Here is a 26,377-nt window from a genome sequence, read left to right on the forward strand (position 1 = left end):
GACAACCGCCGTATGGGTTGGTAATGGGTTGGTGCGCGACTACCATTCGGAAGCGCACAAGTGCAAATCTGCGTACATGAAACTCCAAATCATGGGAAAAATTTGTCTAGTAGCGGTCGCCCCTCGACAGGGCAGAGCGAACTTGTATTTTCTCTCCTCATAAAAAAATATCTGCAGTTTGGAGTCGAATGAAAACATTGAATAACTTTGAAAAACAAAAACAACTGATTTGTATAAGTGAGGTATTTTTATTTGGTTTGGTTATTTACAATTTAGAAGGGGGGAAACCGGTTTAGGAGGCCAAAATTTTGGTGTTTTTCGAGAATTTTTCGAACAAAGAAGGAATAATCAGAAGTTGTTTAAGTTTAGAGGATATTTTATTTAAATTTTTAGGTATACTTTTAAATTTACTGAAGCCCATGGACGATCGCCATCCGAGTATTTTGCTGGTGGGAATTCCTGAAGTTGCAATTTATCTATGAAATCAACAGCATTTTTTTTTTTATTAACATATTTCCTATGAATGTGAACCTTATTGTGGTAAAAATATATTGAAAATTGCATGCTTTTGTTGCGCTTGAACACGAAGTAGTTTTTTTCTACCATATTTTTTCATCTATTTTGCGTAAAACCCCATATTTTAAATAATAATATACTCCCAGAATCAGGTTCATATAGATTAGAATTGAATAAAGAAAAAATCCCGAAAAATTTTAGAATGATTGGTCGATAACTTTTTAAGCTAGAATTCCCACCAGTTGAAAAAAAGTAGTTTCGAGAAAAACGTCGTTCTAACTAACGCGCGCGACGGTGCGGAACCGACGGGCAATCACTTAAGTCCTCATAGAATCCGGAATAAAGCGAATTTCGCTTTAAATTTTTTACCACATATACTTGAGTAGTTATACTAACGATTTATGCAATAAAAAAAAATCGATTTTTTGATCGATCTAAACGGTTTCCCCCTTTAAAACTATTTTTTGAATACAATATCAATCAAGTGGCAACCTTTATTAGCAATCACAAACTGCGATCTTTTTCCTGCGTTTATCATCACCTTGTCAAGCATTTTGGGTTTTATGGCGTCGATTTCAGTTATTTCGGTTTCGTAGGAAACCTTCGAATACGAAAAAATTCTAGTCGTCGGTTCCATGTGAACACGAAAAAAGTGCTGCAAACTTAAATGTCAAATTTTGATATTTCACTCACTTCAATGTAAACAAAACAATTTATCAAATAATCTTTAAGTTTTTGTCAAGTTAGCTGAACTTTCAAATTAAAATGTATTCGTTGACATATGCGGTTGTGTTAATGGAGGAGGAAAGTGAGAGAAGCAAACGGAGTCTCAGAATTGAGTGAAAAATATTCAGAAATGTAAGCAACCCTCTCGATATGGACGAACTAATGTAAGTGCTTGCCTTTTTGTTAAAGAAAAAGTTTATTTAAATACGGTTTAAAACAGGTTGATCAAAAATTACCGGTTAAATAAAGTTGCATTTATATACGTTTTAGGTTTTATTGAAGACAGCACAAGCTCAGCGAAGTCGTCGTCCATAACTCCAGTTCTCCGATTATCCTTTGTTTTACGGTTTCCTGTGAAAGGAGGCTATCAGCACGGAGTTGGCAAAGATTTCGGGGCAGTCGACATTTCGCTGTGTGCTAAAAGACGTATTGGCGTCATTACAAATACGATGAGTGCCAATTGAAAACGGGAAAGCAAAATGGAATTCTACCAAAAATAAAGATTTCCTGGCATAATTTTGTGTGTGGATGGGACGCACTTTATTTCTCCCACTAAAGAAAAATTCCTCTACTACAACCGGAAGGTCTACTACAGTATCAATGCCATGATTGATTTCGCCTTTATTAGTTCCAACGAAGTGGCATACTGCTGCCGTGTTGATACTACTTTATACCTGTGGAAGTCACATAAAAGTACATATACTTCAAAAATTTCTTTTTATTTATAGTTTAGTTAATATAGGACTTTCATTTTACTGCTTTTGTATTTGTTTCCTTTTAAATCCTCTTTTTATTACTCGTTCTAATTTTTGTCCGTTGGTCTAACGTCGTCGTAGAAAAAATGTACGAAACTCTAAGATTTGACGTTACGAGTGTATTCGGTGAATGCTACTCTACCGAATTTCGAATGCACGTGCCGAGATATACGAATTGTATGATTACAATTTCGTAGTTTCTACGGAAAACAGTCTACGATGAATTACATGATAGGGCTCATAAGTTCAATAAACTCTGCCTTCTTCCCATGGCGATCAACCGACAAAAGACTTAAACGTAGTTTTTATGCGCAGCGCTCCCTGTCGCGTATTTTTCCTGCTTATACCGAGCATGGCGGCGCCTATTGGAGAAATATTGCATGTGCTGGTTGCTGTATATGGAAATTAGTGTTGTAATTTTACAATGCATTTCCCTTCAGGGATTTTTTGATCCCACAAGTGATTAGAGTATGTGCCAACACTGTTGCTGATAAAAATGTTGTGGAATATTTTTTCTTCCGAAAGCCTCTACTCTAGCGCTGCGTTTGCTTGAGTTTACTAATAATTTTATTATCATGTAAGCTTTTAAAAATAAAATACAGATAAATAAATTTGATAAAAGATTTATGAACGATATGTGCATAATATATAGCAGCAGCCTTCGAGGAACTTTGTTCCTCCTAGGAATCATGGAAAATATACAAACATATATACATAAAATCAGCGCGACATATTTCAAAGTTTGACTATCTCATTATTCAGTTTTTCTTGTAAATATAGCAATAAAAATTATATAATTCAAAGTTTCAAATTTTTTATAAAATTAAAATATATATAAATTAATATAAATAAATATATAAAAAATTATAAATTAAATTAAAACAATTTTCGCAATTTCAAATATTTTGGATAGGAATTTTAAGAAGAATTCCGAGTATGCAGTTTTATAGCCCACCGTATTTTAATAATAGTTATTAATAGGTAGTAAAGTTAATAATAATAATAAAGTGCAAGATCATAGCGGCTCGAAAATTGCCTTCATTTTTGATAATTTTTTTTTTTAATTTTTTTTACGGCTTTTCCTCGAAATAGCGAATCACAATTTTATTTTGCATACGACGAGAAGGCCGCCTAGAAAAAAAACTAAAAAATCAACTCGATTTTTGATCCACTGCAAACTTGTACTTTAATAGACCAAAATTTATTAGCCTATGAAACTGCTCATCCAAAAACTTTTTCGGAATTTGTTAAAAAAAATTTGAAATTTTATCTTATTTTTATGAAAACAAAAAAAAATTAAATAAAAAAAGTCCAAACTTTGTTATTATTGTGAACGCAGGTGTACACAGAAAAGGTGAATTATGTACATATATATAGAAAATATCAACACAATAGTGAGAGGAATAGCCCGGTTTAGAGGTAGTTTTTATACTTTTTTATAAGTGTGTAATAAAAATAAAGAAATTAATTAAAAACCAATGTCGAAGTAAGTACGCAAAAGCGACCAACCAGCTCTTTGTCTATGCCGTGTAAAAAGTCATGATGATGTCTATTAAAAACATCTCAGTAACTAGCAGAAAATTAGTATTCACTTTTACTTAGGACGCATAGCAAATTGAAAACTTTGTAACCGTTTTTCACGAGCTTTTAATGTTTTGAGTTATGACATTCTTTCAGCAAATGAGCCATATTAGTAGAAACATATATTTAAGTGCTCAACGGCACATTGCTTATTTATGTAGATACATACATAACTACCTTAGGGTGCGTGCATGTCAGAGCTGTGATAAGCGATAAGAGCGTCGATAAGAGCAGCGACAAAAGCATAGCGTCGAGCTTTAGTTTTGTGTGGTGTATACAACAGAGCTGCGATAAGAGCGTTAGTTGCATTTGCAATTTAAGTTTTGAAAAGTGAAGAGCTATAATATTTATAATAATGAGTGATTCAGAGGAAGAAAATATGTTGTTGTTGACGCCTACTGCTGCATATTATCATCTACATAATACTGTAAGGGAAAACCGTCAGTTTTCGGCGCATCCTCTAAACGAAGCAAGACTAGAACTCGGAGAATTTCACCATCTCTATAATAGTTTGAGACAGGATCCAAAAAAGTTTTTCGAATATATGAGAATGACAAGCGATACATTCGATTATATTCTGTCTCAAATTTCGGATCGACTGCAGCATAATTGGCAAAACTGCCACAACAGACCAATCTTGCAAGAGGAGCGATTGATGCTTACAATAAGGTACATACGTACGAATAATTTTATTGGAGAAAAATTAACATATTCATTGGTAAATAACAAAAAAAAATGAAATATTTTAAACATTTAGAATATTGTGAATCTAAATCGGATATTCATTGTTTTGTGCATTGTCATCACATCTAGCCGTGGTGTTTTCAGTGTTACATTCAATATAAATAGGTATTGATTTATTAACAGTACATGTGTCAGCTGCAATACTTTCATCCTGTATTCTAGTTTATGCAATGAAGTGATACTTTTCAGATGAGGCAATAAACTTTTACTTGCCACAATTTATCCAAAATGAACCTGTTGGGGTGATTTGGATCTTTTTGATCCCAAACTGCAGGTTTTAAAAATACTGCACCTATAAAATCTTCTGTGTCCATCATCGATAATAGCGAAGAAATTACTAACCTACAATTTCTACGCTCTTATCGATGATAGCGAGCGAAGAGTGAGTTAGCGCGCTGCTCCGACACGCACACTTCTATTAAAATACATGCATTAATTTTCTACGCTTCGCTCTTATCGACGCTCTTATCGCTTATCACAGCTCCGACATGCACGCACCCTTACCTCTGAGGTGCTTGAGCACTTTAACAACAATAACAAATATTTTCATATAAAAGTGCACTTGTTTATACAAATTTGTATTCTTGATCGCCTCAGCTATAAATCATCATTTGGAAAGCAACATATTTGTGCACACATACACACATGCACATACACCTATGTCTATTTACACACAAGTCTTCCCAAATTATGACATCCATGACTCACTTTCTTGATGATTTCTAGGCACATAACTGCTTTCAAGCTAATTAAATTTCTTTTAGATTTTGCAATCTATTTTCGGCCACAATCTGTACTATTTAACTTTTAACACAAAATTCATACGCCAACATGTTTTTGTTTCCCGTAACCCGTAGCTGTTTGGAGGCAATTTTTTATAGCGCCTCTTTAGCTCAGTGGCAGAGCACTGGTCTTGTAAACCAGGGGTCGTGAGTTCAATCCTCACAGGAGGCAAAATGAATAAAGCTCTGTTTTTATATATTAACATTCATTTATTTATAATCAAACTGTTTTTAAAATTCATAATTTGCGCGAATTTTGTCACACAACAAAAAAAAGAACAAAAACGAAACGTAAAAGTTAATGAATCAGGTGCAACTTGAAATCAAATTCGGAAGCACAGTGCGTTGTTTATGTTATAAGAACATAGAAAAATGTATATTTCTGTTAGTAGTTTCCTGCTTTCTATATTCCCATGTAGGTTCAATTTATGGAATATACCGTCGACATGAGATTGATTGGTTATAAAAAAGTGGACTCAATTCATGATGATGTGAAACTTAAAATAAATTTCTTTTAATAATTTATTTTTAGTACGTCACATTAGGAGTGATGAAATAGACCATAGACCGGCTCTCAGCTATCTTGAAGGAATCAGCTGATTTGCTGACGTAACAGGGGATGTGACAGCAGGAGAGGTCGGCAAAAACTGAGATTGTGTTGGTGATATTCAAAATAAACAACGCAGGCGATTGAAGCTAATGCTCATATTACTAAGTTGTTCAATAAGTTTTGCGGTTCGATAAGAAAAACACAATTTTATGGTTTTAAATGCACTTTATTACTTACAGGGTGAACGATATGAAGTATCACACTGCTTGTATCTGTAAAACAGCTCATGACATCACATCAAAATTGTTTTAATGACAGATCAATATATGTATTATTTATAAGCCATGAAAAGCATTTGCGTCTCAGTTTTGTTGAACTTTTTTTTCTGTGATGGAATTCAAACGTAATGGTGTGATTGCGTTATATTTGGCTGGAAAATCACAACCAACCATATCCAGAGTTCGTGAGCTCACTCACGTCAAAGTGAATAAAAGGTTTGTGTATCGCACTATGAAATGTTACAATGATACTGGTAGCATTGCAAAACGCTAGGGAGGGGGACCGAAAAAAACCGCAACAACGCCAGAAATGGTTCGGAAAGTGAAGGCTCAACTTAAACGAAATCCACGTCGAAGTGGAAGAAAAATGGCCAAAGAACTGAAAATATCATAAGACAGCATTCGGCGCATATTGAAAAATGAGCTCAAGGTCAAGGCCTACAAGTTCCAAAAAGCATACGATCTTTCAGTAGCATAGTCTACCTGAATATCAATACATTTGTTTCAACGAGATTCCAAATTACGATTCCCTGAAGTGAGTATCGGGAAGCGCTGCAAAATATGCTTCTACTGCTGTTATGACCTCATCATTTGATGAAAAACGCTTTTCACGCATGCATTTTTTTAGGTCCGGAAACAGATGGAAGTCGCTAGAGGAAGTCTGGTGAAAACGGTGGATGCACCAAAAAGTCGAATTTTAGCTTATGGATTTTAGCCATTGTTAAAATGCTCTTATGACTCGGTGCATTGTCCTGAAGAAAAATATTTTTTTTCGATCGCAAACTGGCTCTTTTTCACGAATATTTTCCTGCAGCTGGTCTAAAAGGTTACAATAATATTCAGAATTTATTTTTATATCAGTTTGCAAGTAATCCACCAACAAAATTCAGTTCGTATCCCAAAAAAAGCTGATGCTAACACTTCTTGAACGATTTCTGGACATGAACTCGTTTCGGAGCCCAATAACCAGGTTCACATCACTCTTTAGCCTCTTGTTTTCATTTAGGCTCATGGTGATAAACTCAAGTCTCATCCAAATTAATGGATCAATGCACAAAATCCATTTTATCCTTTCAAAAACGATCTAAATGTTGTCGAGAAAGTCGCATTCGATGGTGTTTTTGATCCATTATTAGCGAATGTGGCGCCCATTGCGCACACAGCTTTATGAAACTCAATACTTCATTCAAAATATTGCTTATACCGCCCAAAGAGATTCCTAAGGCCTTCTACTAAATCTTTTTCAGTCACTCGACGACATGGAACGGTGAATCGCAGCTAGAACCTTGTAATATAAAGGATGAGTTTAGAATTAAATTATCATGAAGATTCGGAAACCTCTAAGATGACTGTTAACCTGAGAAATGAGGTACTCACTCATGTCTGGAGTTAACCGGAATAGTTTTTGGAACTCTCCCGCAGCCAAATGGAAAGGATTGTAAACATCCCGGACGAAACGTCGATCCACTGTTCGAGGGTTCACTACCTCCTTTCGACGCGATAAGTCATAAGCCAAATACTCAATGGACATACATACATATGTATGTACCTATTTTGCGACTTTATTTTATAAGATTTATGATAGAATAAATTTGTATTTTGGAAAATAATTTCACAGAAATGGATATTACCGAGAAGATAATAACTTTTATGAGCAATGATTTTTATTACAATGCACGAGAAAATATTTTTTTTTTTATTATACAATTTGTACTAGATAAGTATGCAGAGATTAGCACAAACTCTTCTTCTCGATTGTGTAAAAAGTGCAAGGCGATATCTATTAAGAGCATCTCATCAGCTGAAATTATATATTTACTTTTATGATACTCAGGGAGGTATGTAAATTGAAAGCTTTGAAACCGTTTTTTCAACATTTCGGCTTTTTGAATTATGATGCTATAGAAGTAAATGAATTTTTAGTCGAGTACTCAAACACACACACCACTATCCGCAGACTAAATACTCGTACGAGCCTACGGCTGTATATGTAGCTATGCACGAGTGCCTACATATGAATAGCCTCATCCATATGTGTATGTGTGCGATAGTTCACTGACTTTTTGATTTGTGGCTCGAGTCGCGTTCATACATACAAACAGGCATTTTAATAATATTCGCAACTCTTTGCTCAAAGCCGCTTTGATCTGATCACTCTTAACAACCCTTCTAAATTACAATCAAAAAAAACATTTGCGAGTAAAAGGGGGATGCAAATATTGTACTGAAATTAATTATCTGCATTTTGACTTTTGAATAATAAATTGAAAATCTCATTAATGAGGCTATTATTCTAAAATGTTTTCATTTTCTGCACTTACTGCATAATTCAAAAAAAGGAACAGAAGTTGTGATGAAAAAAAAAACCTAAGTAAATAAAGAAATAAATAACTCAGACAAGTCTTTTAATGTCATTTTATTTCGCAATAAATTCTGCATAAAATATTTGTATATCGCAAAAAAACGCTTACAAAAAAAAAACCATAGATGCGATGCCTCCTGTGAGGATTGAACTCACGACCCCTGGTTTACAAGACCAGTGCTCTGCCACTGAGCTAAAGAGGCGCATATATATGCGCACATATGTTTGTCTGCATGTGGGCTCAAGACCTATTTCTACTTAATATGGAAAGACTGTAGAAAGCTAATTAATTTAAAAGTATTTCTATGCTCCGATAGTAGCTAACGCTTCTGAAGGAGATAAGTAACTTTATTTAATGTTCAGTTCACTGAAATATGGAAGAAATTTGTGGTATTAACGAACCTTTTCTGAAATGCTTAGAAAGGGAATTAAATAATAAAAATACGTTTGTCTCGAAAACGGGACCATCTATATTTTTAATATCATATATTTAGTGTACGAGGTGTATTCAAAAAATATCGCTAATTTTGTGTTTTTTTCAAAAATTATTTATTTATTAGTATCTATTTTGTCCCTTTCAAAGTAATCCCCATGAGATATTATACACTTGTGCCAACGTTTCTTCAATCTTCAAAGCACTTGAAAAAATCATTTTTTTTATCTTGTTCAGCTCCTCCTTCCATGTCGCCTTTATGTCGAAATTGAGCAGTTTTGGTACGAATTTTGCGGCGACGCGTCTCACGCCCAAATCATTGAAAAAAAATCGAATGGCACGAGCCAGCCGATATGTCTAGGTCCTTAGCAACTTCTCTAGCGGTGATTTGACGATTGGCCAATACCATTTTCTTCACTTCATCAAATTTTTCGTTTGTTGTTGAAGTGCTCGCGCATCTACAATATATGGGCTTTTAATATTTATAATACGCAACATACTCAATAAAATCTATAGTCACCACCATCACCTATAATGGCTTCACATCATCGAGTCATATTTTGTGTTAATTTCAGTGCAAGTTGCGGAAGTAATCGCCTCCAAATCAGCCGAATCTGCCTTCATAACTGTTTGAGCGTCCATATTTGTTTTCCTTTAAGGGGGAAGTCTACTGTGACAAGGGAAAAAACAGGCTTATTTTCCGGATTTTATTTCTAACAAAATATTGCTCGTACATAAAATCTATTTAAACTCTTATCTTTATTATATATTTAAGTTTTTGAAAAAAAAATTTTAAGTCAAAATATTCAAAATGGCCGCTGTGGCACTTCTGCAAGCGCAGGTCCGCTTTTCTTAGGTGCCTAAACGGTGTACATGAAATCTTACGTTTCGGTGATCTAAAACAAAAAAACAAAATATTGTTATCATATACATAGTATTGACTCTCGTCTGACGTAGAATTTTGGCGTTGAAAAAAAAATTCTTGAAATTTTTTTCTTTTTTTTTGCCTAAAATTGATGTTACTATTGTTTATAACAATTTAACAAATAACGATATCAAAAAAATCCTATGCCAGACGAGAGACACTATTACAGAGAATATATAATTAAATTTTTAAGCTGATTCATTTATCAGAACTCGAGATATCGTGTACACCGTATACAAAAACTTAGTTTCGAGAAAAATGCGTTTAAAGTTTCAGTATAGCAGGTACGCGCTTTGGAGCGCTTCGGGAAAAGGTCGAAATTTCAACGAAGAAAAATTTAGCCAGCTGTAACACATATTGTCCCTTATTTAAGAGGGTTCAAAGTATTTTTTAAGCTAATAAAAAAAAAATCGATTTTTTGAAAAATTCACAGTAGACTTCCCCCTTAAGTTTTTGCTTAACTCTTGCCAAAACATTTTCAATGGAGTTGACATCAGTCGACTGTGAAGGCCTATCCAACATTTCAATCCCATTTTGCGGTTTCCACTCTATATACCTTTGGCTTCAATACTTGGGATCGTTGTCCACTTGTAAAACCCAAGGTTAGCTGGTGTATAGATACCACCTGCCTATCCTGGTGAGCTTCAAACAGTGATGCGTCCCACAGGCTACTTACCGTGTTAGTAATCGGGCGATAACGCGGCTAAAGAACAACAAAGCCGCGGGCGCCGACGGACTGCCGGCTGAGCTATTCAAACATGGCGGGGAAGAGCTGGTAAGGTACATGCATCAGCTCCTATGCAAAATATGGTCGGATGAAAGCATGCCTGCCGATTGGAATTTAAGTGTGCTCTGCCCAATCCATAAGAAGGGCGATCCTGCAATCTGTGCCAATTACCGACCGCGGGATTAGTCTTCTAAATATCACCTATAAGGTTCTAGCGAGTATATTATGTGAAAGGCTGAGGCCCACCGCCAACCAACTGATTGGACCTTATCAGTGTGGCTTCAGACCTGGAAAGTCTACCATCGACCAAATATTCACAATACGCCAAATCTTGGAAAAGACCCATGAAAGGAGAATCGACACACACCATCTTTTCGTCGACTACAAAGCTACATTCGACAGAACGGAAAGGAGTTACCTGTATGCCGCGATGTCTGAATTTGGTATCCCCGCAAAACTAATACGGCTATGCAAGATGACGTTGCTCAACACCAGCAGCGCCGTCAGAATTGGGAAGGACCTCTCCGAGCCGTTTGATACCAAACGAGGTTTCAGACAGGGTGACTAGCTGTCGTGTGACTTCTTTAACCTGATGTTGGAGAGCATCGTACGAGCCGCAGAACTTAATCGCTCAGACACAATATTTTATAAGAGCGTACAATTGTTGGCGTATGCCGATAATATTGACATCATCGGCCTTAACAACCGCGCTGTTAGTTCTATCTTCTCCAAACTAGGTAAAGAAGCAAAGCGAATGTGTCAGGTGATGAACGAGGACAAAACGAAGTCCCTCCTGTCTTCAAACAAACAGTCGCCGCATTCGTGTATTGACACCCACGTCAATGTTGACAATTATGATTTCGAGGTTGTAAAAGAGCATTAACAGCGATAATAATGTCAGCCTGAAAATCCAACGTAGAATCTCTCTGTCCAAAAAGGGCTACTTGGGACTAAGCAGTCAATTGAGTAGTAAAGTCCTCTCTCGACGAACAAAACTAACACTCTACAAGACTCTCATTATGCCCGTCCTAATGTATGGCGCAGAAGCGTAGAAGATGACAACATCCGATGAAGCTTCCCTTGGAATGCTTGAGAGAAAGACTCTGCGGAAGATTTTTTGGACCTTAGCACGTTGGCGACGGCGAGTATCGTAGGCGATAAACTAGGAAACGTATGAGCTATACGACGACATAGATATAGCGCGGCGATCCTGTTAATTCGTTGGATGGGCCATGTCGTCCGAATGGAGACAAACGCTCCGGCTCTGAAAGTATTCGATGCGGTACCAGATGGTGTTAGTAGAGGAAGGCTTCCTCCGTGTTGGAAAGATCAGGTGGAGAAGGATTTGGCTTCACTTGGTGTGTCCAATTGACGCCGGTTAGCATGAAGAAGAAACGACTGACGCGCTTTGTTAAATTCGTCCAAAATTGCGTAAGAGATTATCACGCAAATCAAGAAGTAGAATCGGGCTAGCAGAAGCCGGTCGAAGCGGTTTCACCTCGGCTGACCCCGACCAATATCTAAAATGTCTAAAGGCATTGCTTCATTAAGTAGGAAAACCCAGTAACACATTGCAGTTCAATTGCCGTAAGTAAATTATAATAAAGGTTGTTTTTTCTGCCATTTCGGTAATTTTAGTTTTTTTTTTTTTGAGAATAGTTTAACTTGGCAATTAATTCATCATGAAAGGTCTCTCGTCGTTCGGAAATTTCTTTTGAAAATCATTCTTTAATGCACGGTGAAAATCCCAAAAACATTGTTCAAATACCGTTATAACCAGGAAAATTCGGTGTTTGGTGCACTTCAAAGACCTGTGAACTCACAGCTGCTCCTGTGTGCCAAATACTTCTAACTCCTAACAATTACTCTCCCGTATTACCTCAATGGACTGATTAACTCATTGGCACAATAATTCTTGTCGATTGCGTTTTAATATAGACATGCTAAACCTATTGAGGTATTTTCGAAACATGCCATGAACGGAGAGGAACTGCATAGAAAGTTGATGGCTCCTTTCAAATCACGTCTTTATATTGCTATTATGGGCCCATCTACCCTTGGTTGATGTATTCCATTGAAAGTCGATCAAAAAAAGTTTCTTGCCTGAAACGATTGCTTTTCGCCTTGTTCTTCCATTGATAATCTTACATGCAGATAATCTTACATACAGTATCTTCATTTCCTTTGCTGGTGTGTCTTAGATTAGACCAGTGATAACGAAGGAGGCTTCGCCTCAGATTGTGCGAAAACCGCAAATGATGCATAGAGCCGATAAATAGCTGCTGATTTTTTTTGAGTGCGAATTTATATTGACTCCATTAGCCGAGATTTGAGCGACGTACAGGAAAACCGAATTGACTATCCAACTATACAGAATTATTTTACTATTTCTAGGTTAGGTTAGGTTGAAGCGGTTGTCCACTATGGGACACACTCATGCTCATAGCCCATTGTGATGCCGCATGGGGAACTAGCCCTTATCCCTCCTAAAACCAATGTGTACTTTTCAAAAATTTTGTAAGATCCTTAATTTCGACAGAGCCGAGATCTTCCAATTAATTAAAGGAATGTCTACCCAAATGGCGAGCCTACGTCTGGACAGCGACACAGAAGGTACGGAATCGTCTCTTCCTCTTCCTCATCTAGACAACTTCTACAGAAGTCATGTGTTTGCACACCCATTCTCTGGGCAAGCCTACCGAATAGACAGTGTCCCGTATTAACTGAAATCAGTGTGTTAAGACTGTGCTTATCTCTTCTTAATAGAAGTTCCGTGCGTTTAGCATTGAGAGTCGGCCAGAGCTGTCGGGCGATTTTGCAAGTGGCTTCATTACGCCATATTTCATTCGCTACTCTTACAATTTCTTCAAGGATACGTAGTTTACATGTTTGCAAGGGTATACCTACATATATCATTGTCTATGTACCTATCAGTCAATGTGGTACCGATTTTCGCTAGTTCATCAGCTCTGCAGTTCCCCTTAATGTCACAGTGGCCAGGAACCCATGTGAACCATTTAGGGGAAATGACTCAGCCATATTGTAAAGAGATGTGCAGAATTTCATGGATACCTTGGAGGTTGTCGACTGTTTTGTGAGGGATTTTATCGCCGCCTGGCTATCAATGAAAATACAGATTTCATTTCCAGGTATCGCAATACACCGCACCAGAGTCACGGCTTTCATTATTGGTATCAGTCCGCCCTGAAAGACACTACAGTAGTCGGGAAGTCGAAAACTGAAGGAGATCCCCAGATGCTCGGAAAATGCACCTCTGCCCACCATGTCCTCGAGCTTTGAGCCATTTGTGTATTCATGGATGGGCTCGCCCTGTCTTACCTAGTCCCGTTCCTACTGTGTCTAGCACCGACGTTATTCGGATGATGCCTTCTATAGAGCAGCACACCTTATTTAGAGCAGAAATCCGGCTGTATTTTAAGGTTCAAGCAACTGTTATTCATCACTCCAAGTTATTTAATGTTGTTGTTGTTGTAGCAGCATAAACATATCCCATACTTACATACGAGGAATGCTGTGACAGTCCTTGGCCGGATATTAATCCGGGTCGTTTCGATAACGTAGAACCAACTGTCGTGGAAATATGAACTGCTTCAGTAACTGCTTCAGTTTTGTGGTTCGTTAGTTGAAGGCTCATCGCCGTCAGTCGTGCGCAATTGATGTTTTATTGTCAAAACATAGCCTGATTTAATGCTCAGATTGTGTGAATTTCTTTTTTCTTTTACCTCCAGAAAAAGCCAAGTATGTGCCGATAGTGGGGGTCATATGGCGGACATCATTCAAACATTAATCCTAGAAAAGTGTACCCCTTAGAAACAACGTTATAAGTTAAACTCGTACATGTTACGATTATAATATAAAGGCTGGTTAAATTTCAAGGGCTGATGTTGAATGTGAACCACACCTAAACGTCAACGACACCGTTGGACTTCTTTCTTTGGGGTTATTTGAAAGAAAAAGTGTACGTCGATAGGCCAGTAACAATTCAAGAGCTAAATGAAGAGATATTTCGGCACATTAACGGCATAGAACCTCAATTATGCCTCAGCGTCATCAAAAATTTGGACCATCGGAGGGAGGTGTGCCGCCGAGGTCGCGGCGGCCATTTGGCCGATACTTTGTTCAATACGTAATTGAGCCATACCACTATTAGCATAATGAAGAGAAGTGACAATAATTTCGTAAAACAATTGTATTTTATTCAAAATTAACACCGGCTCTTGAAACTTAACCACTCTTTAGATAAGGAACTATTTGAATTTGGTGGTCTTTGGAGGTTTGCCGCCGAAGCCGAGGCACCCATTTGGCCGATATTTTGTTCCATACGTAATTGAGTCAAACCATTATTATCATAATAAAGAGAAGTGACAACAATTTCCTAAAAAAATTGTATTTTATTCAAAATTAACAGCGGTCCTTGAAACTTAACCACTCTTTATAATTAGCGCTTACACCCTTTTTGGGTGTTTGGCCGAGCTCCTCTTTTACAACTACGCATTTTTATAAATAATTAAAAAAATTATAATCTCTTTTAAAATGCCAAGTACTCAATTTTATTTATACACACATTTATTTTTTAATTATTTGATTTGAAAAAAGTTAAAAAAATTTTGAATTTCTTAGTCAGTCATTGCAAGTCTAGCACTAATTTCAGGAAGGTTGCTTTGGTTAAAATGAAGCCGTAAAATTAAGGAGGGTTAACTTTAATGCCATAAAATTGTTAAATGAATAGTGGAAAAAAATGTAAATAAGTGTTAAGGGGGAAGTCTACTGTGAATTTTTCAAAAAATCGATTTTTTTTTTATTAGCTTAAAAAATACTTTGAACCCTCTTAAATAAGGTACAATATGTGTTACAGCTGGCTAAATTTTTCTTCGTTGAAATTTCGACCTTTTCCCGAAGCGCTCCAAAGCTTTAAACGCTGCAAACTGAAACTTTAAACGCATTTTTCTCGAAACTAAGTTTTTGTATACGGTGTACACGATATCTCGAGTTCTGATAAATGAATCAGCTTAAAAATTTAATTATATATTCTCTGTAATAGTGTCTCTCGTCTGACATAGGATTTTTTTGATATCGTTATTTGTTAAATTGTTATAAACAATAGTAACATCAATTTTAGGCAAAAAAAAGAAAAAAATTTCAAGAATTTTTTTTTTCAACGCCAAAATTTTTTATCGACATAATCCTACGTCAGACGAGAGTCAATACTATGTATATGATAACAATATTTTGTTTTTTTGTTTTAGATCACCGAAACGTAAGATTTCATGTACACCGTTTAGGCACCTAAGAAAAGCGGACCTGCGCTTGCAGAAGTGCCACAGCGGCCATTTTGAATATTTTGACTTAAAATTTTTTTTTCAAAAACTTAAATATATAATAAAGATAAGAGTTTAATAGATTTTATGTACGAGCAATATTTTGTTAGAAATAAAATCCGGAAAATAAGCCTGTTTTTTCCCTTGTCACAGTAGACTTCCCCCTTAAGCAATGCCAACTTGAAGAATATTATTTCCATTTGTCATTTTCAAACACCTTTTATACGAGTATGCAAGACTTTCATAAATATTTGTAATGAGAAATATACAGATTTTAATTTGCATTTATTTCAATTTTTATCCAAAGCCTCCAAGCCGAGAGAAACATTAGCGCGTACCACTGCATCTATCTGCCAATTTGTTGAAATTAAGTAAGATCCCACAGGCAATGGAACCACAGACGCAAAATTTTGATTGAGCACAAAACGATCTAAAATTATGTCGTGCTGGAAAAAATAGTACAAATTCAGCAATGCTAAGTAATTCGATAATTCGGTTTTTTTGATACACTTCATTCTTACATCATAAGGACATGAGTGATTTACATTGCTGTGGGTTTTAAGACCCAAAAAGTTATAAAATAGCTCAGCCAATGGATTTCGCCGCTTATTGCGAAAAAAAGCACAGCCATCGATCTGATACTCATAAAGCGGGGAATTCACATAGGCGTTGCGTTTCCTCAACGTTACGCCGAGCTGGAAAAACGAAGAGAGTTGAATAATACTAAAATACGCACTTACCCACCTTAACATTCGTAATAGGCAACTGGAACAATTTCGCATAAATCGATAGCTCAGCTGTGTCACGTTTCACTGCTTTCAGGCGGCAAGTTTCAAATATGATGAAACTCTCATCCAGGGAGAGGCAGGTAATACTTGATAATTTGAATAGCTTCTATAAAATCAACAAGCACATAAATTAGAGGAACTTTTGTTTTATGTTAATCATCCAAGTCACTTGCATTTTCCACATTTCCACAAAGTGTTGCAACAAGTAAAATGAATAAACTTTTGCGCGAAAATCCCAACATTTCGTTCACATTTGATTGGAGTGAAGGTTGAAAGGTAAATGATTTTTTAATTTATATGTGCATGGATTATATTAAGCATTTTATGCCAAAATTTAAATTAAAAGCGAAATAAGGCATTTAAAAACACATTAGCCAAATATTTATATATGTAGATATTCTTATTATAGTGGGTCGATTTTTTAATGCAGCTTGATTTGTGTGGAGAACCACATAACAGGGTGGTTCATTTAGTGTTTGGCTGACTTAGTTTATGGCGGCTATAAGCAATAGTTGTGTTCGGTAACAGAATAAGCCATCAGCAGCCACCCGTCTAAATGAAGATGCTCTGAAGATGAAGAAGCGAAAATTCTCTCCCAACGAGAAGAAGAAGCAAAATATGTTAACTAATAGAAAATAAGATATACTTTATACTAAGTTGTGATATAAGTTTTGCGGTTCGATGAGAAAAACACAATTTTATGGTTTGAAATGCACTTTACATATTTCTCAGTATAGTCTCCCTGGTGTAGCGATAGGCTAATCACCTACCCTGCCAGAAAGCAAAATAGATTAACGAAACCAACGCAAGACTAAGTCTTGTTGAGGCCCCATACTCCCGAGAGGAGTGAATAAGGAAAAATAAAAATAAAATTGTCTCCCTGAACATCAATACACTTGTTCCTACGAGATTCCAAATTATGAAGTCCATCCCTGAAGTGAAGATCTGGAAGGGCTTTAAAACACAAGGTGAGGTCCATAATGAACAAGACTGGCATCATAAAAATGTTTTTGATAGCGCCATCTTTTTATTGAGTTAGTGCGTTGGGAGATAGATCCCTATCTGACTTCCAGTGAAAGCTTGGTGACATTCGGTTCAGTGGAAGTGAAGTTATTGCGTCTAAAATGAGTTTCGAGCCAGAGTTCATGAGTGGTTTCAGAGATGGTTGTGAGGAAAAAAACCGAAAACTTCATCAAAATTGTTCGTAAATTTATCAAAAATGAACAGAAATCAAAGTTGAATTTCATGGAATCGGAATTGAATATCTCAAAAACATCGATTTATCGCATTTTAACTGATCATTTGGGCTTATAAAAGGTCTGTGCAGGTTTCGTTCGGCACAAGTTAACTGCGGACCAAAAATTGCTTAGAATTCAACATTCGAAAGACCTCATTAACAAGGCGAGAAAAGACGAGAACTTCCTTTAAAACATTGTAACTGGTGATGAAACGTGCTGTTTCCAATATGAACCTGAGATTGAAACTAAGCCACCACCCAAAAAATCGCGTTTGGAGAAGTGAAAAATCGAGTCGATTCTCATTTGTTTTTACAATTCCATGGGAATAGTCCACAAGGAGCTCGTGCCAATGGGCCAAACCGTCAATGCAATTTTCTATATTAGCGTTTTGAAGCGTTTGTTGCATCGCATTCGTCGAATTCACCCTGAATACCGCGAAGGACGAAGCTGGCGCTTATTGCGTGATAATGCACCATCTCATCGATCTACTCTTGTCACTGATTTTTTGATTGGAAATCTTATTTTAACCATCAATCTTCACCGTATTCGCCTGATATGGCTCCCTGTAACTTCTACCTATTCGGAAAATTGCATATGGCCATGAAAGGAAAACGTTTTGCGTCCGTAAAGGCCATCCAAAAGTCTTGTACCGACATCCTGAAGGACATTCCGCTCAATGACTTGAAACACATTTCGAAAAGCTTTTAGATGCGGCAGAACGGTCCATCGAGGCCAGAAGGGACGATTTTGAATAAATAAACTTAAAGTTATCAGAACAAAACTCCTGTCGTTTCTATTTTAGCTCAGTCTTGTTTATTTTGGACTTCACCTTGCACTATTCCACAGCTGTTATGAGCTCACCATTTGATGGAAAACCCTTTCGACCCATGCATTTTTTAGGTCCGAAAACCAATGGAAGTCACTAGAGGCCTAATCTGGTGAATACTCCAACAATTCGAAATATAATATAGGGTTTTTTAATAGATGCGCTTCAACTTTTTTCCGATAGGGAGGGCGAACGACGCAATATTTTTTATTTTTCGCTTGTCATTTGTAAACTTCATTAGTATACATTTCATCATGGAACGCTACACACTTGAGCAACGATTGCAAATCGTGCAAATTTTTTATGAAAATAATCGTTCTGTTGCTGCTACTTTAAGAGCATTACGGCCATTTTACGGTCCATTTAACAAGCCGTCCCGTTTTGGGGTTATGTGAAGTCATTGGTCTACAGTAACAAGCCGGCGACGATTTGTGAGCTCAGAGCCAATATTGAACGCGAAATTGCTGGAATTTCGGCCGATTTATGCAAAAGAGTGGTCGAAAATTGGGTTCAACGATTGGACTTCGTAAAACGTGCACGCGGTGGTCATGCAAAAGAAATCGAATTTCATACTTAAATGTATATGTTCAAACTCGATAATAAAAAAAAATTAGTTAAAAAAGTCAAACCGTTTGTGTTTTATTCAAAAAAGTTCAAAAGTTGAAGCGCTCTTACTGAAAAACCCTATCTATGGATTTTATTCATTGTTAAACTGCTCTGGTGGCACGTCCTAATGAAAAATAATGATTTTCTTTTGCAAACTGGATCCCTTTTCACGAATATTTACTTTCAGCTGGTCTAAAGTTTACAATAATATTCAGAACTTTTACCTGCTTGGAAGTAATCAACAAAACAAATTCCCCTCACATCCCAAAAAACTGATGCTAACAACTTCTTGGTCGATTTCTAGACACAAACTTGTTTTGGAGCCGAAGAGCCAGGTGCAAACCACTCTTTAGCCTCCTGTTTTGATTTACGATCATGGTGATTGACACAAGTCTCATCCATAGTGAATGAATCGATGCACAAAATCCATTTTATGCCTTCGAAAATGCACGAATATGTTTTTGTTCCATTGTTAGCGAATGTGTCGCCCATTGCGCACACAGCTTTCTGAAACTCAATACTTCAGTCTTCAGTCAAAATATTGCTTGCAATGCGCAATGAGACGCCTAGGGTTTCTACTAAATCTCTTTTAGTCATTCCACGATTTTTCAATACGATTTCCTGTTTTCTTTTCTACGATTTCTGATGTTGTTGCAGTTTTTGGGCGTCCTTGACGTGGATTGCCTTCAAGGCTTGTACGATCATGTTTAAATTTAGCAACCCATCTTGGGAGTGTACTAATTGATGGCGAAAAGTCTTTATACATCATTTGCTTTCAACATTCGTTCATAAATGCCCTTTGCTTCTAAACCATCCAAAAATAAAAATTCAATCAAAAATACTGTGATACGAGTGGTGGAAATCTTTTTTTATTTTTTAACTTTACGCGCTCTATTACTTGTCTATTTGTATCCTGCAGTGTCAAATATGATTGACGTACGGCGTCCTTTGCTAAAATTATAAATCTTCCCATAGGGCGATTGATTTTGCGCCACCTTGTATTTTAAAAAAGGGTGAACACAGATGTGCCATGCCTCCTGTGAGGATTGAACTCACGACCCCTGGTTTACAAGACCAGTGCTCTGCCACTGAGCTAAAGAGGCGCTTATAAGAAAATATAAGAATTGGCCTGAAATTATGAGAAAAAGCAACTCAATTTTTTCTTAAGTAAAGCTTTTAGGGGGGGCCTGGATGACAAGAGAACAGTTGTTATTAATTTAAAAGCGTTTTGATGTTAAGACAAGCTGAGTTGAAGATAAAAACATAGACATGCAGTTGTTTGCAAAAAAATATACAGCAATGAACAAAAGAAAAAGCTGTGCAATCAATTTTGCAGTTTTGAAGAAATGTAGGTATGTATGAAGGTTTGTAGGCATGTAGGCACGTTTAAAAATGTTGCCGAAATATGGCTTTCAAAATTCGATGCCTATAGCCTACAGGTTTCCCTAACAAGACTGCTGGATGTTATTGTGAATAGGTTAATAATGAATTAATGGATTGGTGAATGAGCGAAATGAGATATGCACTTCGACCCCGCGGTCTTTTGTGCCCTTTTCTCATCACAGTACCTCAACCAAACCCAGCCCTCTCAACAACCCTAATATGGAGTTGGATTGAGCTGAGCGTATGCGCCTTTCCTCCGGCCGAGAGATCTAATCCTTCTTCTAGCTATGGCATCACATTCGAGAAAAAGGTGTTTCGGAGCTTCCGGGGATTGGTCATATAGGCGACAGGAGCCAGTGGACCATATCCCCAGCATATACACATGACTGCGTATTCTTTAATTGCTTTAATTAATTATTATACTCGTCATATTTCTCCCTACTTATGAATACGGATTGGTTCTCATGTTTGTGGTAGTCATTTTGAGATGTTTGAGTAACAGATCACTTGGTAACGGCGATGACAATGACTGTACGGGTTAGGATGATTCCTTTATGCACCGCGACCAGATTGATCTATTATGTGCCCCTAAGTGCTTCATTTCAATTATTCAGTATTCCCGGGAATCGAACCAGCCCCTTAGGAGAAGGCATTTGTAAGTATTCAGGCTCTAGTAGGTACGAGCCCAGTATTCTGTATATCCTGTGACCAAATGCTTCACAATTGGTGATTAAGTGCCCCATGGGCTCCTCTTAATCACAGCAGAACTTGCATAATCTAGTGCTAGATAGTCCTATTATAATGAATTGTAAGTACTCCACAAAGAAATCTAAGGCCTTTTTTGGATGGATGGACAGACAGCTATTTTCAAGTTCAATCTTCTGCTCATCCTCATCACTTTATTTTGGAGGCATGTCAGCCTTCCAGTGTTCCTTGAACTGTAGCGAGCGTACCATCAGTGCTGGCAGAAGAAGTTCTAAAAGGTGGTCCATTAGCAGACAAAAAATAGCAGGCGACAAAAAAAAATATATAAAAAAATAAATGATGTCATGAATTTCATTAAAAACTATGTTGGTGATAGACAAAAACATATGAATCAATGGCATCTCGTTGCCGTCAGTACAACTACTGATTGGATGAGTGTGTGAATACATACATATATATGTGTGAAATGATCTTGCAGAATTCGGCTGAATCTCCCAAGTGAAGTGACAGCCGAAGTTCCCCTCACAATTTTCTTTTTCACCATAGTTAAACAGCAAACCTAGTAAATCTATCATTCTTGCCGGTGGCATGGCAACCGAAGTTACTTGCTCAATTTGTTTTTCACCATAGTGGAGAGCCGAACTTGCTAATCTATCATCCTTGCAGACTCATTGTAAGCATATACATATTTGAGAAATTAGATTGGTATCAGTGGCAATTTTTTTCGAATAAAAGCAGAAAATCAAAACTTCTTGCAAAATACTAGAAATAGGCACAAAGTGCCTTAGTGCCTTTGACGGAGAATAAATTTATGAATAAACTTTAATTCACTAATGCAGCATTGCGATTATACGAAGTGTATTCCAAAAATAGGGTGTACTTTATCTCCTTCAAAGTAGTACCTCTCAGATATAATGCACTTGTGCTAGCGTTTTTTCAATCCCTTGAAGCTGTTTTGATATATGTACACTTTTTGGTATGGCCTTGAGCTCTCTCAGCGATTCAGTTTTTATCTCCTCAAACGTCCCAAAACGCCATCCTTTCATGGGTATGTTCAAACTTGGGAACAGGAATAAGTCGCAGGGAGCCAAATCTGGTGAATACGGTGGCTGAGGCATGATAACGGTATTGTTTTAGGCCAAATAATCTCTCACAAGCAAAGATGAGTGAGCAGGTCCATTATTGTGACGGAAAAGCCATGAATTTTTTTCCACAATTCAGGGCGTGTTTTTCGTATTGCTTCACGCAAACGGCACATAACTTCAAGGTAATACTCCTTATTTATCGTACGACCTTGTGGTAAGAATTCCTGATGCACTTCACCATGGTAATCGAAGAAAACAGTGAGCATAATTTTGACATTTGATCGAACTTGGCGTGCTTTATTTGGTCTTGGCTCTCCTGGAAATTTTCCAGCCCTGGACGATTGGGCTTTGGTTTCGATGTCATAACCATATACCCATGATTCGCCACCAGTTATGACCCTTTTAAGCAAATCTGGATCATCGTTGAAGTCATTCAACAATTCCTGAGAGATGCTTAGTGACAAATTTCTTCACTTTCTCAGCATTTTCATTGCTTGTTCACGGGCTGGGGCGTTCAGATCGAGCGCCGTCATTCACATCTTCTCGATCTTCTATAAAAACTTATACCACTTTCAAATATTTTTTGACTCAGAGTACTCTCACCGTATGCCACTGTCAATATTTCACTTAATTCCATTTTTTACACATAATTTGATGCACCTTCTTTATGATACCTCTCACAAACAAACTAAGCATGCTATATTGCTAAAACCATGAACATATTTTCGAGACTAGTGTCCCAACATAAAAAAGAAATAAAAATCGAAAGTCGCTAAGTCAGTCGAATTAGCTAAACTGTGTATTAAAGACAAAACATAAAATTCCTAAACTCGTAAATACAAACACTTGGTATCATTATGGATAAATTTCTGGTCTATGTGCGAACTACCTGTAGAGGATCGACCAAGTCCAATCTAACCTAACTTATTTTGACTAACGCGCAGCCATCTACCGGAAAGCAGCAATCATTTTATTCGACTAATCTGCTTTTGCGTAAGTATCCATTGGCAGGCGGTCAAGATTTCAGGCACGAAAAAGCAGCCAACCCTGCAACTGTCAACTACATTAGGGAAGGCAAAAAGTAGGGAGAATAGATGGTGAAGAGTTTTTAAATTAGGTGATTTCATAACTATTGGAATTTTACGAGATCTTCATATTTAAGATGGATTTTGTAGCTGTCCTTTGTTTGAGGTAGCTGGCCGTTACTTTCGGAGCTATTCAGCCTGTCGGTTACTTTGTTATTCTAAAGTATGTCCAGGGATGTCTATGAAACATTATGAGTGTATGTGGGGGTCGATATGCTAAGGTTTATGAAACTAAAGCTTAGTTGTTTTTATGTTCTTGATTTAAATGCGCGCGACCTCGAGCGATTTGCACTTGAAAGGATAAACTCGTTTTTTTCGAAACTAATTTTTCCGGCACGGTCTGCATGATAACTCATACAGTTTTTAATATTATTTGATGCGGATTTTTTTTAATATTCAAAGATTTTTTTTAAACATTCTCTATAGATTTTATTTCTCAATTTTTTTTTTTTTTAATGCCGTAAATTGCAAACTTTTTCGAAATTCAAAAATCCGGGACGGAAAACTTTATTTTTCAAGAATCTTTTTACTTTTTACAGATCCATCAAAATTTCAAAGAGAAATGATGCAGATCGTGGAGCATAGAGGTATAGAGTAAAGTCGGGTATTGTGGGCACCATTTTACCTTGATATTAATTTCTGCCAAAATAATCGTAATGGAAAATCGATATTTTTTTCTTTCTAACAGATATTGAATTATCTTTACATTTTATTGCAAAATGTACCCTAATATAATCGTTTTCGTCTGCTAAAAACTTGATGAAAAGAAAAATGGTGGGTAATGTGGCCCAGGGTATTCGGGTAAAATGGGCCACTATATAAAATCACCAAAAACAATTGTAAGAGAATAATAAGTCAATAAATTTATTTATATGTTTTTTGAATTTTAATTAATTACCTTCTTGGTTGACTATTTGAAAGAAAATAATTAACCTTAGGTAAATATAAATCCACATTCTGTATAGCAGATGGTGGACATTTGTGTTTCTCATACTCTTGCTCAAGTAATTCGAAAAACATCTTTACATTTTCCCGATGGAGAGCGAAAACTAAGGTCATTTTTTGTGCCTGCGCAGGAATCCATGCTGCCAACCTTTCCATGCAAAGAACCGAAAAATTATTTGGCACTTTGGCAATTCCGTCAATTGAAACGCCAGGGGTCGAATATCGTGTGAGGCCGCAAAGTCTTGATTTCATTTCTAATGTATATTTTACAAGGTATTTTTCTGTGGCTTCGTCCAGTTTTGGCTTAAGTCCAAGTGGGGCTTTTAAAAGCAGGCTAGGGATGCATTACTCCTTGCCATTCTTTGCAATGTAATACGCGGCACATCAAAAGTGTTTGATCCAAAAAGTGTGCCCATCTCATTTCTAACAGCTTCAATGGATTTTTCCAGCATACCGGAATCCCATTTCTTTATTTCTCTATTTTTGGCATGTCTAAATATGTATAGTTGGGAAATACAAAGCAGGAAAATTAACGAGAATTAGGAAAATACTAAGGGAGTAATGTGGGCTACTAGTTCACAATACCCGACGCTGACTAGCCCACATTAGCCACTGCACCACTTACAAGAAAAAGCATTAAAAAATGTAGAATAGTTTAGTCATTCTATCTGAACTTTCACACTCTAAAAATAGTCACTTGCTAAAAAAATACCATTACTATTACACGCCACTGAAAAACAAATCGACTGCACTTCACAAAATATTTTGATCAACTACTCCTCAGTAAAGAGTCTAATTCAAAAGGCGAGCAGCGTAAAACATCCGTTATATGAATTTTGAAGCTTATAAGCAATATTTCTATAGCATGTTTGTTATTATGAAAAATACAGACATTGACCACATTACCCGAATAGCCCACAATACCCGATCTTACTCTACTAATTTTTGTAAAGAAAAATGAAAATATTTTTTTTATAAAGTTTAAGTACTAATAAACAATTTATAAACATTTTTTATATTTATTTCTATTGTCATCCCTTCTAAAAACAGTTTTTCTTTTGGCGCTTTTTTGGCGCTGCTGGACGTATGCAACCCCTGAATTATGCATCAAATGAATAGAGTTTTCCTAAATGCGTTGCTGAGTTACTGAAATATTAACACTTCTTTCATGCACTACTCTTAAGAGCGCCTATGCATATGCAACACTCTTCGTGCCCCATCGGCAGTGCAATCGCTGATGGGCACCTCTGCTGCCTATCGCTAATCTAGACGCCGAGATTCTTGATCAAATCTGTACATAAATGACAAGTTTACTCAACATGTATGTATGTATATGCTTATGTATGTATATGCTTATGTATGTAAATGGTTTAAACGATTAGTAAGTAGTGATTTACGAAGAATATATGTACGAGTAACTGTAGTTCCTAGTGCATTTGGAATGGAAGCTTGTCAAATGGAAGTTTAGCTGCTTTTGAAAATAAGAGTAAAGCTTGAGACAGATCGAAATTTTCCTACGTTTTCATTTTACAGGCACGTGCAAAGATTATTTATTATTTAAAATAGCGTCTCGTTAAAAAACAAGCACTTGAGAAAATGGTTTGCCTCCTGTGAGGTTTGAACTCACGACCCCTGGTTTACGAGACCAGTGCTCTACCACTGAGCTAAAGAGGCTATCAAAAATTAAACTCACATTTTTCAATAAAATTTATTTAAGTTTAAGTCACGACGTAGCTCAACAGGTATGCCAGAAATTATAACTGTGATTTTGAATTTAAACTGAGATAATTATTAATTTAGACAAAAGTGGATGAAGGGGCTGAAAAATGTGTCCCCTTATAAGAGAAGTGTAAAAAAAGTGTATATTGGGTAGTCGAAAAAGTCTTTTCGTATTTTGTCAATAGATGTCGTTGGAGTCATCTATCTCCAGTGGTACCAATCACATTGTGTCATATCATATGGAGTTAGAAAGGTGACATTTTAAGCTTCATTTAACAA

At 36.6% G+C, this 26,377-nt stretch overlaps 1 protein-coding gene and 4 non-coding genes across 5 annotated transcripts; 1 reads left to right on the top strand and 4 right to left on the bottom strand.

Annotated features, from left to right (window-relative positions):
* Positions 1-5,204: 5,204 nt before the first annotated feature.
* Trnat-ugu (transfer RNA threonine (anticodon UGU)) lies at positions 5,205-5,276 on the top strand. Its single transcript has one exon. It is a non-coding gene; the product is annotated as a tRNA-Thr (tRNA).
* Positions 5,277-8,425: 3,149 nt separating this feature from the next.
* On the bottom strand, positions 8,426-8,497 carry Trnat-ugu (transfer RNA threonine (anticodon UGU)). The gene has a single exon. It is a non-coding gene; the product is annotated as a tRNA-Thr (tRNA).
* Positions 8,498-16,008: 7,511 nt separating this feature from the next.
* On the bottom strand, positions 16,009-19,578 carry LOC128868826 (uncharacterized). Its single transcript, XM_054111360.1, has 4 exons — positions 19,489-19,578; positions 16,463-16,612; positions 16,240-16,413; positions 16,009-16,164 (listed from the first exon to the last, which is right to left on the bottom strand). The coding sequence occupies exons 1-4, from the start codon at positions 19,576-19,578 to the stop codon at positions 16,009-16,011; spliced, it is 570 nt and encodes a 189-aa protein (XP_053967335.1).
* A 629-nt stretch (positions 19,579-20,207) lies between these two features.
* On the bottom strand, positions 20,208-20,279 carry Trnat-ugu (transfer RNA threonine (anticodon UGU)). Its single transcript has one exon. It is a non-coding gene; the product is annotated as a tRNA-Thr (tRNA).
* Positions 20,280-25,981: 5,702 nt separating this feature from the next.
* On the bottom strand, positions 25,982-26,053 carry Trnat-cgu (transfer RNA threonine (anticodon CGU)). The gene has a single exon. It is a non-coding gene; the product is annotated as a tRNA-Thr (tRNA).
* Positions 26,054-26,377: the final 324 nt, after the last annotated feature.

Source organism: Anastrepha ludens, chromosome 6 (assembly GCF_028408465.1).
Source record: "Anastrepha ludens isolate Willacy chromosome 6, idAnaLude1.1, whole genome shotgun sequence".
Classification (NCBI taxonomy): domain Eukaryota; kingdom Metazoa; phylum Arthropoda; class Insecta; order Diptera; family Tephritidae; genus Anastrepha; species Anastrepha ludens.